This window comes from Cetorhinus maximus, chromosome 8, assembly GCF_964194155.1.
Source record: "Cetorhinus maximus chromosome 8, sCetMax3.hap1.1, whole genome shotgun sequence".
NCBI lineage: Eukaryota > Metazoa > Chordata > Chondrichthyes > Lamniformes > Cetorhinidae > Cetorhinus > Cetorhinus maximus.
Window position 1 is genome coordinate 23,986,117 of NC_135886.1, and position 15,812 is coordinate 24,001,928.

At 44.5% G+C, this 15,812-nt stretch overlaps 1 protein-coding gene across 1 annotated transcript in view; it reads left to right on the plus strand.

Moving 5' to 3' along the window:
• celsr2 (cadherin, EGF LAG seven-pass G-type receptor 2) overlaps positions 1-15,812 on the plus strand; it is a 328,955-nt gene that overhangs the window by 226,022 nt on the left and 87,121 nt on the right. Inside the window, exons 7-8 of the mRNA XM_078547792.1 lie at positions 62-225; positions 744-869. Of these exons, the coding sequence (XP_078403918.1) occupies positions 62-225; positions 744-869 (290 nt within the window). The remainder of the gene's footprint in view (positions 1-61; positions 226-743; positions 870-15,812) is intronic.

Below are 15,812 nucleotides of genomic sequence, written 5' to 3' on the forward strand. Positions count from 1 at the left end.
ATGAATGACCTTGTATCAAGAGAAATTAAGGCTGCTACTTTCCTCTTGTCTTGTTTCTCAGGTCCCTGGATTTGACAGGTCCTTTGCTTCTTGGTGGAGTTCCAAACCTGCCTGAAGACTTTCCACTTCAGAACCATGAATTTATGGGATGCATGAAAAACTTGTTTATAGATAACCAGCAAATTGATATGGCTGATTTCATAGCAAATAATGGCACAGTATCAGGTAAGTTAGAGAAACCAATAATGTGTAACACGTTCGTGTTCTCAATGCACTGACCCTTGTACTGATTCTGCCATGAGGGATAAAGCAGCAATCGGAGAAGAAAAGATAAGGGGGCGGCATCTCTCTCTGGTCAAGTTAAGAATAATATTGGCAGAGCCCAGGACCAGGGTTCCATCCTTGTTTACATATAACAAGGAGAACGTAAAAGATGGGGAAAAATATATTGAAAGACAAAAATAATAATGCCTTGTAATAAAGTAAAATGGAAATGTATATGTTACAGCACACAAGCACTAAGACAATTCCAATTATTTTAGTGGTTTACTTTTAAAAATGTAAATCGTCCTGAGGAAGGAGAAATTATCTTCTTTCGTTTCTGGAATGAAAAGGATTACCATTTGCCCTGCCCTTGAAGAACTAACTTAATTCTCAGTTCTGAAATTAAGAAGTGGATGACACTGTGTTTTACAATACATGTGTCTGTAATATGGGATGTACATCATTTTTTTCTTCTGTAGGGTGCTCTGCAAAGTGGAATTTCTGTGATTCAAATACATGCAAGAATGGAGGGACTTGTGTGAACAGATGGGAGACCTTCAGTTGTGAGTGTCCCCTGGGCTTTGGAGGCAAGAACTGTGAGCAAGGTACGGACAAAGATGCACAACCTAGCCAGCATATTTATCAAAATTCTCATTTCAGTTTAAAAAAAAAATTACCTGAGCTTTTTAATTGTTGGCAGTGGTCCCATATAGCAGCCTCTCTCTGAGCGTAGGGTATGGTCTTGCTTCCTACTGAACAGATTCTGACTTCTCTCTTGACATTCAAGTCAAAATGTATCACCATACTCTCAACATTATCTAATATTGGGTTCTTTTGGGCAGGAATAAGTGGATGGGAGGAGAACTGAATCATTCAGTTGAGGTATAACAACAGGCATGGATAGTGAAAGCTAGATTGCGAGAAAAGGCAGGAAATCTGTTTCTGGTAGTTTTCAAAAGGAAATTGTTAAATGGGATTAAATGACCAACATGAAAGAGCTACAAACTTTTGCGACTTTCAGTATATAGGCCTGGATTTTCACCATGACGGAGAGCCTCTCCACTGTGGCTGAAATGGCGGAAGTGCCTGAAAATCCTAAGTCCCACCCCCAAACATGGCACTTCCTATTTTCGTGGGAACGGGGTTGTTTGCGTTTCACGCACACGTGGTTCGTGGAGGCAGCTGGCCATTTATATCATCAGCTGCCTCCACTGAAATCATATATTTGTATCCCAGGAGTGTGAAACTTGAAGCATGTGGAGTAAACCTGGTAAGAGCAGGTCTGAACTTTGCGCATTTGTTTGGATACCCCTTTGGAAAGGTAAGGTACCCCTGTGGAATTAGCTTTAAACTTGTCTTCACTGCCCCAGAATTAGCACAAAATCAATTCCAACTGTCTTCCCTTAACCCAAGTGAGTAGGAGGGTGGGGCTGCTGGTCTCACAGAACAATTGTTTTTTTGCCTGCAGTGGGGTCTGGTACATGCAGGGTTAATGTGAAACTGAGTACAGTACCGCCCACACAGGGATGTAAGATGGCACATGACCCAGAGCAGGAACCTCCTACTCCCTTGGGTTAAGGGTTGACATTGGAATTGATTTTGTGCTTATTCCGGGGCAGTGAAGAAAGTTTGAAGCTAATTCCACAGGGGTACCTTACCTCTCCAAAGGGGTATCGAAACAGAAATGTGCAAGGACCTAGGATGGAGACTCCGTACCTCTACCTTCTACTGTATATCTGTATATAGTTATGAGTTGTTAATAAAGACTTGCTGTTAATATACTCAAGACTACAAAGCCTACTTCATGGCATCCGAAGCAGGACTCTTCACTGGTGGTGACCCCTGCACCCAGGTGCAAGGAAGAACTTCGTGCTAGAGAAGGGCACATTGCACTTCGTGCAAAGAAACATAGAAGATGGGCATCACCCTCACACATAGAGGCTATAGAGACTAGTCACTGTGAGCAACTGGTGGCCAGAGTGAGGGCCGAAGGTCAGGAAGGAGAGGCTGCTGCCTGCACACCAGAAAGGAGGAGAAGGAGAGGGAAGACAAGCAGGTACTACCCTGAAGGAAGGGCGTACGGAACTAAGTCATCCCACCTCAATATGATGGAGAACCACTGCTGAAGGCAACTGAGGTTAAGCCATGAGGTGGTGACAGACATATGTCAGATGGTCCAACAGCAACTGGAGCCACAACCTATTGTCTCCCATGCCCTGCCTGTGGCTCTGAAGTTAATTATCTCTCTCAACTTCTGTGCTTCAGGCTCTTTCCAGGGCTCATCAGAAGACCTGTCTGGTATAACCCAGTTAGCAGCACACAGCTGCATTAAGGCAGTAACTAGTACTTGTATGGGGTTCACATTAATTTCCCTACAGTTTTAGTGTCTCAGATGCAGAGAGCCAGCACCTTTGCCCAATTAACAGGCTTCCCTCAGGTGCAGGGTATTATTGATTGCATCATATTGCATAAAGGCCTGAACTCAGCATGTGGATATCTTTGTCAATCAGAAGTCCTTCCACTCAATCCATGTCCAGGTGGTTTGTGACCACAACAAGGTCTTCCTTCATGTGTGCACAATGTTGCCTGGCAGCTGCCATGACTCCTTCATACCAAGGAGTTCACAATTCCCTCAGCTATTTCAGCCGCCAATGTAGATCCGTGGTTGGCTTCTAAGGGACAAGGGCTACCCTTAAGAGCTTGGCTGATGATCCCCTTTAGGAACCCTCAAGCTGAGGCAGAGCGCAGCTACAACAGCAGCCATGTCATCTGCAGGAGTACCATTGAGTAGGCCATTGGTATTTTAAAGACGCGCTTCAGGTGCCTTGATCTCTCAGATGGAGTTCTGCAAATATGCCCCAGCAAGGCTATCCAGAATAGTAGTGGTGCGCTGCATACTGCACAACATTGTGCAGTGGAGGTACCAAGAAGTTCATGACTACGAGGCCATGGGCAGAACTCCAACTCTTGAGGAGGAGAAAAATGATGATGAGGTGGAAGCCCCTGTACATTCCAAAACAGAAAAGGATAAGGAGGCCACCAATAGCAGAGCAGCTGAGAGGCACAGCTATGTAGCCATGACAGGACTGGACAGGAGGGGATCATCGCCAGATGGGTCCTTGTGCAAAATAGATTCTCATACAGTCCTCCAATATCAAAATTGCCATCAACCAGTCCCTGGTGATGTACTCACATCTAAAGAACCTTGTAAATTGACTCCACAGTTACTCAATGGACTGCGCATCCCCCACAAGAGAGAGAGAGAGATGACAAGTTCAGGAAATCAGGATGTGGAACCGGTTTTGGTAGAGATGAGAAATGGTAAAGGCAAGAAGCCACTTGTGGGAATTGTGTACAGACCCCCTAACAGTAACCATATGGTGGGGTGGAGCATAAGGGAAGAAATAAACAGAACTTGTCAGAAAGGCATGGCGATAATCATGGGAGATTTTAGTTTACATATAGGGAAGAATTTTCCCCCTGTCGGGGGAGACGTGCAGGAGCGGGCACGGGCGGGTGTGCCTCCAATTGGCACCCTGATTGGGGTGCGCCACCATTTTACGCCAATTAAGGCCCGCCCAGCATGACGTCCACCAGGAAGTGCTACGCGCTCCCTGTGCGGGTGGTGGGGGGGATGTCCCTTAGCCATGAGTGTGCTCTTTCGTGCATGTGTGCGAAAGAGCGCACTCACTTGCCTGAGGCTAAGTGCTGCCTCAGGGAGATCTATGCCAAATTTAAAAATGGTGAAGGTGCAAAAATAAAATTTCCCTGACATGTCCCCTCAAGTGACACTGTCGCATGAGTTGGGACATGTCCATCACTTTAAAGCATACATTTATTAAAATTTTAAAAGCCCTCATGAAACCTAATCCCGCCCATGGATGAGGTTGGACGGGCAGGTCCATTAATTATCTCAATTACTTTTTAAATGGCCTCAATAGGCCGTTGACAGGTCGGAGGGTGCACAGCTCATTCAGCTGCGCCCCCGCCGACCTGAAAATTGAAATGATGCGGGGTGACGCCGGGAGTTCCGCCCGACGTCGTCCTACATCATTTTATGCATCGGCAAGTGGGCCCCGCCCCCCCGCTTGCCAACCTAAAGATCCTGGCCTTAGACTGGAAAAGTCAGATGGACAAAGATAGCCTAGATGTTTTTTACCTTGGGTGTTTTTGGGATAAATAGCATGTTCTGGCGCCAACCAGAGAGCAGGCTATATTAGACCTGGTATTGTGCAACGAGATGGGAGTAATTAATGATCTCATAGTGAAGGCGCCCCTAGGTAGCAGTGACCATAATGTGATTGAATTTTACATTCAGTTTGAGGGAGAGAGGAGTGGGTCTGAGACTATGTTTTTAAACTTAAATAAAGACAATTACGAGGGCATGAAAGTTGAGCTGGCTAAAGTGAATTGGCAAGTTAGGTTAAGGGATAGGTCAATAGAGATGCAATGGCTAATATTTAAGGGGATATTTCAGAATGCACAGAATAGATACATTCCAACGAGTAAGAATAAGTCCAAGGGACGATCACACCATCCTGGTTAACTAGAAAGGTTAAATATATTATCAAAGTTAAAGAAAAAGCATATAATTGTGCAAAGACAGGTGGCAGGGTAGAAGGTTGGACAGAATATAAGGAACAGCAAAGGATGACTAAAAAACTAGTAAGGAGGGAAAAAATAAGGAGTATGAGAGAAAGCTAGCCAGAAATATAAAAACCGATAGTAAGAGTGGCAGAGGTGGATAGACTCTTGGTAAGAAAGGGGGTGGTAGGTCACCGGGGATTGGTGGGATGCAGATTTAAAGTTACTATCAGATCAGCCATGATCTTATTAAATAGCGGAGCAGGCTCGAGGGGCTGAATGGCCTACTCTTGTTCCATGTTCGTATGTACATTCGAATCAACATAAATGAGTTTGACTCAGTCAATTGACTGCAACCATTCATATGACTGCAACCCTCACCATCATAACAATGGGCCTTATCATATTGCAAACACACATGGTAATAAACACATATGGTAACCTGGCCCACTCACATGAACACCAATGCCTGTAAATGAGGAGCCCATGCTGCCAACTTGTCCATAATCAAACCAGTCCCACAATGCTGAGAGTTACATGACTTAAAACTTACAATCTTATAAGCATGTATTGGGTTTTATGTTGTAATATACATGCAGATAAGGCACCTTGTGCATGATGGGGCTACAACTGTCCAATTCTTCAAAATAACTTCCGCACGATCCATTCTAGCCGTTGGCCCTGGTTCTGAAGTCCACATCACATGCAACATTCCTGGTTTCCATATACCTCTGCTTACTGCATCAAGCACATCCTGGGACATCTAGAATGCAAATGCAGCCAAAGTAGTGGGTACAGCAGATGACCAATATCACCTGGACGATACTTGACCTACTGAGCTGCGAAGCCTACACCTAGGCCAATGTGTAACACTGCAGTGCGGATGAAGGCCTTGCACCCAGCACTCATACTTGAGATGCACCTGCTGTCCAGCATCTCCTTGTGGAATCTGATCATTGAGAGTCCCTTAAAGGCAAGCTTGGATGGGCAATGAAAGATACCAGGAGCTTCTCAGCATTTGAGCTTTTGACTCCTGGATTCTTATACAATGCAGCAGAGAAGGAAGAAGCCCTCCAAAGTATCACAAATCAGGTGACAACCTTGCTCCTGTTGATGGCACATCAAGATGGACCTCAGCATGCTGTCCTCATTATTACTAGTAAGAACCACCTTCATAATTTTACCATTCTTTTTGAGTTCTCTTGTGTACAAACACACCAAGTCGTGTTCAAATGTAAGTAAATATATTCGAGAAGTGCTCAAATGTAATATATAGAATGTGAAACATGTAACCACGGTGAACCCATTAGTGCTCTTGGCGAGACAACACCCTTTGCTTTCGCAAACTCCTATGAAGTGCCTCCCATGTTGCCTCGGGAGGGGGTGGATGCAGGCTGCTCACTTCTTGGCCTATACGGCAATGAGGAGCATGGTGGCCTGCCTCAATGTGTGGGCACCCATTCAGACTGCGGCCTCAGCATCTCTTCATGGGCAGCTGTGGTCACTGGCGCTTTGACCAGATGAGGGCTCTGGTGAAGGGACTGCAGAGGTGGAGGAAGATGAGGGTGCAGAGAAGCTTTGGGTATCTTCACCCTCCTCAGTGTCCTGCACAGCCCTGAGTTGGCCTTCAGGTGGGGTTGATGGGGCTGGCTGCTGGTGTGCAGCAGTTGTCCATTCCATCAACTGCTGGACTAACAGTGCGACTGTCCTGTTAAGGGTATGCAGCTCCTCATGTATTCCGTGGATGTCAGTGCTCATACTCTGAGCAGACTGATCCAGGCCAATGAGAGAGGCTTGCACCCTTTCCTAGCTGTGACACTGTGCTTGCATCCAAGTGCTGCTGCATGTGTCTCTACATGAGATTGGCCAATCTCTCATGGTCGGAACTCATGCAGCTGAGCCCTCGGGACAATATGGAGCTCATGACAGCGATGGACTGCTCCATTCTCAGCCCAAGAGCTCACCCTGCATCAGGGAACTCCACCAGATATCCATACATCTGCTCCTGATTGGGGAAATACTCAAAAGTCTCAAAAGTTGACTCCCGAGGCGCCATGCTGCTGCCCGCTGGAGCGTCATCGTGACTTTCCTCCCTCCTCCGAAGGGGACTGGATGTCTCTGACTTCAACACCTCCTCCTGCACTCTGGTGCTGTGCCCTTCATCCTGTGCCACTGGCTCTACACGTGCCACACACCCTTCCGATGTGCTAGAATCAGAGTTGGCGGTTTGTCGGCGAGAATGATGTGACCTTGATGTGTCCTTGGATTTCTCTTCCACCTCTTTATGCCGATGGATGATCTGGCCTGGGACGGGGAGTGGGTGGTGAACTAGCAGAGCTGGGACCTGTATGAAACAAAAGAGGAGTTATTTAGGTAAGGCCCTTCTCATAGTGAAATCGTGCTATGATGCTTTTAAGCATGCTCATGCTGCCCATATGATGCAACCTTGCACTCCCTCTCTTGCCAGCATCCCACTGTGCTCAGTGAAGTCACAGCATGACCTCCACCACTACCACCATGTGCCAAGGTAGCTAAGTATTGTTTATTTTGGGTAGACCTAGTTGATTACTCTCTGTAGATACTGTTCGTTTGTTTAGTATTAATGAAAATTAAAGTTCAATGTTGTGCGAATCACAAGTAATATATTTGAATTTCTCCTAACCCTCAGACTACCAGCTGCAATTGAACCCGTGCAGTTCTCGTTTAAGCAGCAGAGCAAGGGTTAACACACACAAAATTAAAAGTATTGTAATCCATAGCGTAACAACAGGTTTCCAAGAGTTCTAAAAGTTCACAAATTGTATTCACGTGCATGCACACACACCAGTTGGGTGCAGAGTGAATGGTGCTAAGCAGTTCTCTAAAAGCCTGTCGATGGATCCAGTTACAATGCACCTGCCTCTTGCATGATGGAGTCTGTCTTACTTTGAAAACAACCCTTCAAAAAAAGCAAAATAAAACCTTGTTTTACCACGAGAGAATGTTCAGAATGAGTCTCTGGATTGTTTTAGCACATACCTTTTACTTCAGATGGTAAGCAAGGCATACTATTACTGATAAAGACCTCAGTTTTGCCACTACTGACTCCATCAGCTTTGCACCCTTGTAAATGACATCGTTGTCATATTTCTCCTTTTCTGTAAACTTGCATAATACTTTGACAACATTTTATATGGATGTTTTCAATACTGAGCAGTCCACCAACTGGTCCAGAATTCTTTGAAAATAGAAGTAATGACAGTTTTGAAATAATAGACTGGCTAAATGCATCAAATTTGTGAGTGTAAATACAATGCATCTTAATTACAATATTTAACTCTTGGGCATTTCAATCTCAGGATGTTATTTGTCTTTTGCTGAGTTAGCTGATCTCAGTTGCAGCAGTAATGGGGGCACAGTAATTGGCCTCAGTGCCCCAGGTTAAGGAACTGTTCCTGGTAGCTACCTATCCACTAGTCCTTCTCGGAGAGTGTAACACGAGCCGGCAACAAGTGATGAGATTGGGCTTGATTGTGACGCTTCACATGATTGAATAACCTGCAAATTCTCACTGCGTATGCATAAAGGACTGGGTGTGAGCCAGCTTCTTTCGAAGTGAAGGAGAGAAAATTAAAGCAATAAATCCTTCATGGACAATAATGAGTACCTAGGAATGATTCCAAAGCAGCATTCCACTTGAGTTCAAATAACATCATAACCCAGGAAACAAAAACTTGATCACTTTTATAACTAACATCAAACTTCTGCCTTTTAACTACTACAGAATCTATTATCTAGAATGTAAATTTTCAGCTTCTATTGCTGTAGATGGTGTGATCTTGATCCCTGACGTATGACAATGTGAAAGATGAATGTCATGTCTATTCACTAGTAAACCACTAGGATGCTATCCAGCAGAGAGGGTTTCTTACTAAAGGAGGTTCTGGGCAAAGCACAACATGGCCTATAAATTACACAGGGTAGCACCTGTTTTTCAAGCACTATCTGGCATACCAGGTCCCCAATGTGGAAGGTAGGAAACGTACACATATTTGTGGCCAGAAGTGCTGAAATTAAAAAAGGGCAAAATAAGGGGGTCCAGGACTGACACCTGGAAGAGGGGCTAGGCTCTCTGCCTAAGCAACTAAAGTATCTAACACCTGTTTGAGAACTTAACCACAAGATTGGTTTGCCCTCAGGTTGGCTGTGTTCAGTAAAGCCAAATCTTGGAACATAGGACACAGGAACATAGGATTTAGGAGCAGAAGCAGGCCTTTCGGCCCTTTGAGCCTGCTCTGCCATTTGATAAGATCATGGCTGATCTGGTTTGGTCTCAACTCCGCATTTCTGTTTGCCTCCCATAACCCTTGACTCCCTTGTCTATCAAAAATCTAACTAACTCAATCTTGAATAAATTCAATGACCCAGCCTCCACTGCTTGCTGGGGAAGGGAATTCCATAGGTTAATGACCCCCGGAGAGAGAAAAATTTCTCTCCATCTCTGGCTTAAAAGGGAGACCTCTTATTCTTAAACTGTGTCTCCTCATCTCCCCCTTAAAAGGAAACATCCTCCTGGTATCCACTCTATTGAGTCCCCTCAGGATCTTATATGTTTCAATATGATCACCTCTCATTCTTCTAAACTCCAATGAGTTTTGGCCCAACCTGTTCAATCTTTCTTTATAAGATAAGCCCCTCATCCCAAGAATGAGTCAAATGAACCTTTTCTGAACTGCTTCTAATGTAATTATATCCTTTACTAAAACTGTACACAGTACTCCAGATGTGATCTCACCAAGACCCTGGACAGGCCTTGTACATCTATTACTTACAAGATAGGTTTTTGAAAAATTCTCACTTCAATGTAGAGGTGGGAGGAGCAGGGGTGCTCCTAACCCCACATTTAAAGAACACAGACAACCAGTGTCCCCCTTGCCCCTCTGGCATCTAATCCCCCCTGATGTCCAATCCCCCTTAGCTTTTGATCACTTCACTCTTGGCCTCCCATCGCCCTTCCCCAGCCACCGAGTGTAAGTCTGAGGCCATTGTGCAGAAGCTTTATAGTGTTCTGATCATGCTGGACCTGAATTACTGTAACAAAAACAGAAAATGCTGGAGAAGCTCAGCAGGCCTAGCAGCATCTGTGGAGAGAGAAACAGAGTTAACATTTCGAGTCTGTATGATCCTTCTTCAGACCTGGATTACTGTGTTCAGTTTTGATTGTTGAGACACAATGGAAACATCCAAGCTCTGAAGCAGTGCAGAAAGGCCATGAGGTATCCAATGTCAGAATACTGAGTTACGAAGAAAGCTTAGATAAATTGTTCAGCCGTGAAAGGAAACAGAAGCAAGGAGAGCATCTGGAGATGCATGAAATACCAAGGGAGATAGAAAAGTTAGTCCTGAACAATATTTCAAGTTAAATTACAATTGCAGAATAAAGGATTAAACTGTGACAAAAGACAAGCTGAAGAGAATTTGGGTTGTACACATTTTTTTGTTTCAGTGAGAAAGCCTTGATTTTGGATCAGAGGCAGTAGGAATACATTCATGTTGAAGTGCCATGAAAAAAATCTGTGGCCACTTAGCATTTGGTCACTCTCATCTGTTGCAGCCATTAACATAATGTACTGTGTATGACTAATTTGAACAGCCGCTAACATGTAGCAGAGAAATATAGAAAGTCTGCCTTGTGTAGCAGAAAAATCAGGAAGGAAAGATGGGGCGGGGAAGAGCACAAGGGAAATGAAGGCTGGAGGGGCACAGTAAGAATTCAACGATGCCATGTATCGGAGTATTTGGGCTCAGCTCCATCTCTGATTAATAGAATAATTTATTTCTCCTTATGGTCACCAAGGAGGCAAAAATTAAGTTCAAGCGTTCTTAAGCCCTGTTTCCCTGAAGTATTCACAATATCTGCATGACATGAAATTCTTTTGCAAACGAGCAGTACATCTTGAAACCAAGGTGTTGCTGAGTGAAAATATCAAACTGCTATCAGATAATTTTCTGAGATTAATAATGAAACACTTTTAGTTGGCCAATGGAGGGTTGGCTAATAGGCTAATGGAGGAAGTATTTGATATTTGATAAACCGGATTTTGGAGTGCTTCCTGCTGACAAAGTGCTAGGAACAATGACATGTTTAATTTCTCCAGTACTGCCATTTTGATGGTTGCTATGCAGCCAAAGCAAGTTGGTGATAGCATCAGCCCAATTCAGGGGTTGTTCTCGTGCACACACAGCTTCAATTGTATGCTAAGTGCATTCAGTGCAAGGTCAGATTTCCCCATTAAGGCCCTGATCTTTCATATTAATAAGGTATGAGAACCCCACATCAGCATCTAAAAACATTAAAAAGAAGCAAACGGAGAAAGAAAGAACCTGCATTCATATAATGCCTTTCAAGACATCCCAAAGGTTTGACAGCAAATGAATTACAGCTAATGAGAGCAAAGAAAAAAATCCATCTTTATTGAGACTACAAGCTTCATGCTTGTAGTCATTCAGTACCTCACCCAAGTTGACCACCCATCAAGGTTAAGCCTTGATGGTGAGTATGAGCAACTTATTTTACTTTGGGAAATAGCACAGCTAAATTTAATCCTCTCATTAACTGATGTCCATGTACTTATACTTTCAGCTAACTTTTTTCCTGCCCCTGCTCCTCAAGCCCTGGGGGCAGTGAGGCTAAATTTAGCCCCCAACAGCCTCCCAAACTGATGCAAATCAAACCTCCTTGTTATCTGGGTGGTTCCAAACCACACCACACCACGTGGTGCATTTATCCACTGGGAAATATGGTTATTTTTAACACCAGAGAGCTAGGAAGTGCAGCATTAATTATCAGGAAGTGTATTGTTTATCCAGAACATGATGATAAAACTCCAGAATCATTCAGCTGTCATTAGGTACTGGCTCAGATGAAGCTCTATTAATTAAGCTGTTGAGCTCGCCAAATTCACTTTTGCAAGAATTGGGGAAAGGAAAAGTTTTCTGATATTTACTGTTTCCTTTTCAGCAGCTGCTTCCGTCCCATTCTAATTTTACAAAGCTGTTTGGTCTGATTCCACAAGCTGACCTATTGTATGCTCAGGTCAAATGATTTGCCATTAATTGTAAAACAATAGCAGGCACTATGGAGATTCCCTGGAGGCGGCCACATGTATAAGGAGTTAATGATTTACATCTGTGTTTGGGTTTTGTGCGTTGATATTGAGAAGTTTAGCTGTCCAGTTTCCTCTGCTGCAGCTGTTTGCTTTGAGATGCGGTACTGCTGGTCGAGAGAGTAACACATCATTCTGAACAGGTTATACAGGGCCCGCAGTAGGAATCACATTCATTCTTTAGACAAGAGGACAGCCAGGTTAAAATATGTACTTATGGCTATTTATTCTGTGGGAAAAATCAAAGTAGTTGAAGATTGGATGCCGATTGTCAGGCTAATCTGAAGTGAGCAGTAAATGAGAAAAAAAATTCTGTATTGAACGTGGGTGCTGAAAAATCGTATTAACTAATCACTGTAAATGTGATACCTGTGGTCACCCTTTGAAACCTATAATGTGAAGAATTGGCTCAGGGAGAAGATAAGGCTCCCTCAATGATTTGGAAGTTTAATTTAATGGGTAATTGAGCCAAACAAACTAAAGAGAGCCCAGCTTGGATCCCAGTCTGCACTGAGTTAGCTAATGTCTGCTGGGGAAGGAGGGGGAGCTGCATTAGAGGTTCAGTGATGTGCTCAGAATTCCACTTAACGTCTGGAATTGTCAATGGAATTAAAAGTGTGCGTGATTATTGACAAACTAATCTGAAATATTTGTGTGAAATAACATTAATAGGGGAAAGGTTGCACTCAATAACTGTACTAAGTATTGATCAGGATTCCAGGGGCTAGATTTTATGGCCCCCTGCGGTCATGTTTTTGGCAGTGGGGAGCAGGTATAACATATTGGTTGGCTAGCCTGCCACCTTACCGCCCAACCCCAATCTGCTCCCCATAATTGGGGGGCGGGGGGGTGCTGGGGGAGGATTGGGTAAGGCTTCCATGAGCTTGCCCGCTCTAAGGCCTATTGCGGATCCTACAAGGCCAATTATTGCTCACTTAAGGTCCTCAATTTACCTCCGCTGCCATAATATGCTGGGCAGTGGCAGGCAGGTGAGAGTGAGCGAGAGTTTTTTAACAAAGCTGGTGAAAAGTCGGGAAAGAAGGGGAGGCACATCATTGAGGGGGTGCCCTGTGCACATTGGGGGCAACCCCCAACCCTGCTTCCAATATGTTACTCCCCTGCTCCCTCCTTTTTGCCCCCACCAACTTGGCCTTCAAAACCTACCTGCCCCACTCCCCTCACACTTCTTGATCCCTCCAAACCCCAAAAGCCTGGGACTGTTCTGGATCTTGTGTCTATACTCCATCTCCATGGGCCTCCTTGTAGTCCCAGCAGTGCCCACAACTGAGTTGTGGTTCTACCTGGATTGCTCGTGTTGCTGGCCAATCAGATTGGCCGACAGTTCTTGAGGGCGGAACTTCCTCCCACTGAAGGGCAGAAGTGCCACTTGAGCTCATTAAGGCTGCCTGGAGTGTGCTATTGCTGCAGGATGGCCTTGCTTAAAGTCGGTCGGTTTAGAAGCAACTTTTCTCCTTAGGCCTGGGGTGGTGGGGGTAGCAGTATGTCCTCATATAAAATTCAGCCTCAGATCATTATTATTCAGGGTTTTCTGTTTAGCATTGTCACCTGACTGATTTTTGACTTTTTACTGTTATCTAATTTTGTTGTATCTTATCTAGTTTTCACCCCTTACTTGTCTAGACTATTAGGCATACGAAATAGAATCTGAAGTAGGTAATTCAGCCCCTCGAGCCTGCTCCGCCATTCAATAAGATCATGGCTGATGGGAACGTGGAATTTGAAACACAAACGGAACAAGCCCAGTCTATCTAACCTTTCCTCATAAGATAACCCACTAATTTCAGGCAGCAATCTAGTAAACCACCTCTGAACCGCTTCCAACGCATTTACATCCTTCCTTAAATAAGGAGACCAAAACTGCACACAGTATTCGAGATGTGGTCTCACTAATGCCCTGTATAACTGAAGCATAACATCTTTCCTTTATGTTCAGTTCTTCTCATAGTAGAGGATAGCATTCCATTAGCTTTCTTAATTATTTGCTGTACCTGCATACTAACTATTTGTGACTCATGCACTAGAACACCTAGATCCCTCTGCACCTTGAATTCTGCAACTGCTCTAGTGACGCACTGCTTTTTATTCTTCCTGCCAAAGTGAACAACTTCACATTTTCCCACATTACACTCCATCCGCCAGATTTTTACCCAGTCACTTAACCTATCTATATACATCTGCAAACTCCTTATATCCTCTTCACAACATACTTTCCTACCTATCTTTGTGTCATCTGCAAATTTAGCTACCATGCCTTCATTCCCTTCATCTAAGTCATTGATATAAATTGTAAAAAGTTATGGCCCCAGTACAGACCCCTGCGGGTCCCCACTAGTCACATCCTGCCAATCAGCCAAAGACCCATTTATGCATACTCTGTTTTCTGCCAGCCAGCAAATCTTCTATCCAGGCTAATATGTTACCCCTACACCATGAGCTTTTATTTTCCGCAATAATCTTTGATGTGGCATCTTACTAAATGCCTTCTGGAAATCCAAGTACAGTGCATCTCCAGGCTCCCCTTTATCCACAGCACATGCTACTCCTTCAAAGAATTCTAATAAATTGGTTAAACATGATTTCCCTTTCACAAAACCACGCTGACTCTTCCCGATTACCTTGAATTTCACTAAGTGCCAGCTATGACCTCCTTAGTGATCGATTCTAACACCTTCCCCATGATAGATGTTAAGCTAACAGGCCTATAGTTTGCTATTTTCTGCCTCCCTCTCTTGAATAAAGGGGTTATATTTGCTACTTTCCAGTCTGATGGAACCTTTCCAGAATCTAGGGAATTTTGGAAAATTAGCATCAATGCATCTGCTACCTCATTAGCCACCTCTTTTAAGACCCTAGGACGAAGTCCGTCAGGACCCGGAGACTTGTCAGCCCCCAGCCCCTGCTATTCTGTGACTCTCATTTCCCATATTATTATTATTATGCTCTCCTGCCTTGAATCTGCCCCTTGATTTGCTACATCTACCTAAGCTTGACCCCTCACCCCCCCACCTTGTTTAGTTTAAAACCCCTTCTGCTTCCCTAGTTACCTGATTCACAAGAATACTTGTCCCAGCACGCTGGACTGAACCAATGGTACAGCTCCCACTTTCCCCAGTACTGGTGCCAGTGCCCCGCGAACCGGAACTCACTACCCCCACACCAATCTTTGAGCCACATTCAGCTCTCTAATCTTATTTGCCCTATGCCAATTTGCTTGTGGCTCAGGTAATAATCCAGGGATGATTACCTTTGAGGTTCTGCCTCTTAATTTGGTACCAATCTCCTCATACTGACTATTCAGAACCTCTTTCCTTGTCCTGCCTATGTCTTTGGTACCTACATGGACCACTATGACTGGATCCTTCCCTTCCCACTGCAAGTTCCTGTCCAGCCCTAAGCAGATGTCCCGAACCCTGGCACCGGGCAGTTAACACAGCCTTCTGGACTCTCACTATTTGCCGCAGAGAACAGTGTTAATCCCCCTCACTATACTGTCCCCTACTACCACTATATTCCTGTTTGCTTCCCCCACTTGAACGGCTTCCTGTACCATGGCCAGCCTGCTCGTCCACCTTGCGGACATTGCTTTCGTCCACACAGGTTGTGAGCGCTTCAGACCTGTTTGACAATTGTCTGAGGCTCCTCCACTATTGTCTCCTTGGCCCCTTTATCTGCCTCACTCAAGGTTACATCTTCCTGTCCCTCATTGCTGACCAAAATAGATGACCCTATTCTAAGACCATCTGCTAAACAAAGTGTCCGGCCTTTCTCTCCCCCCCCCCCCGCCCCCTTATGTTGCGC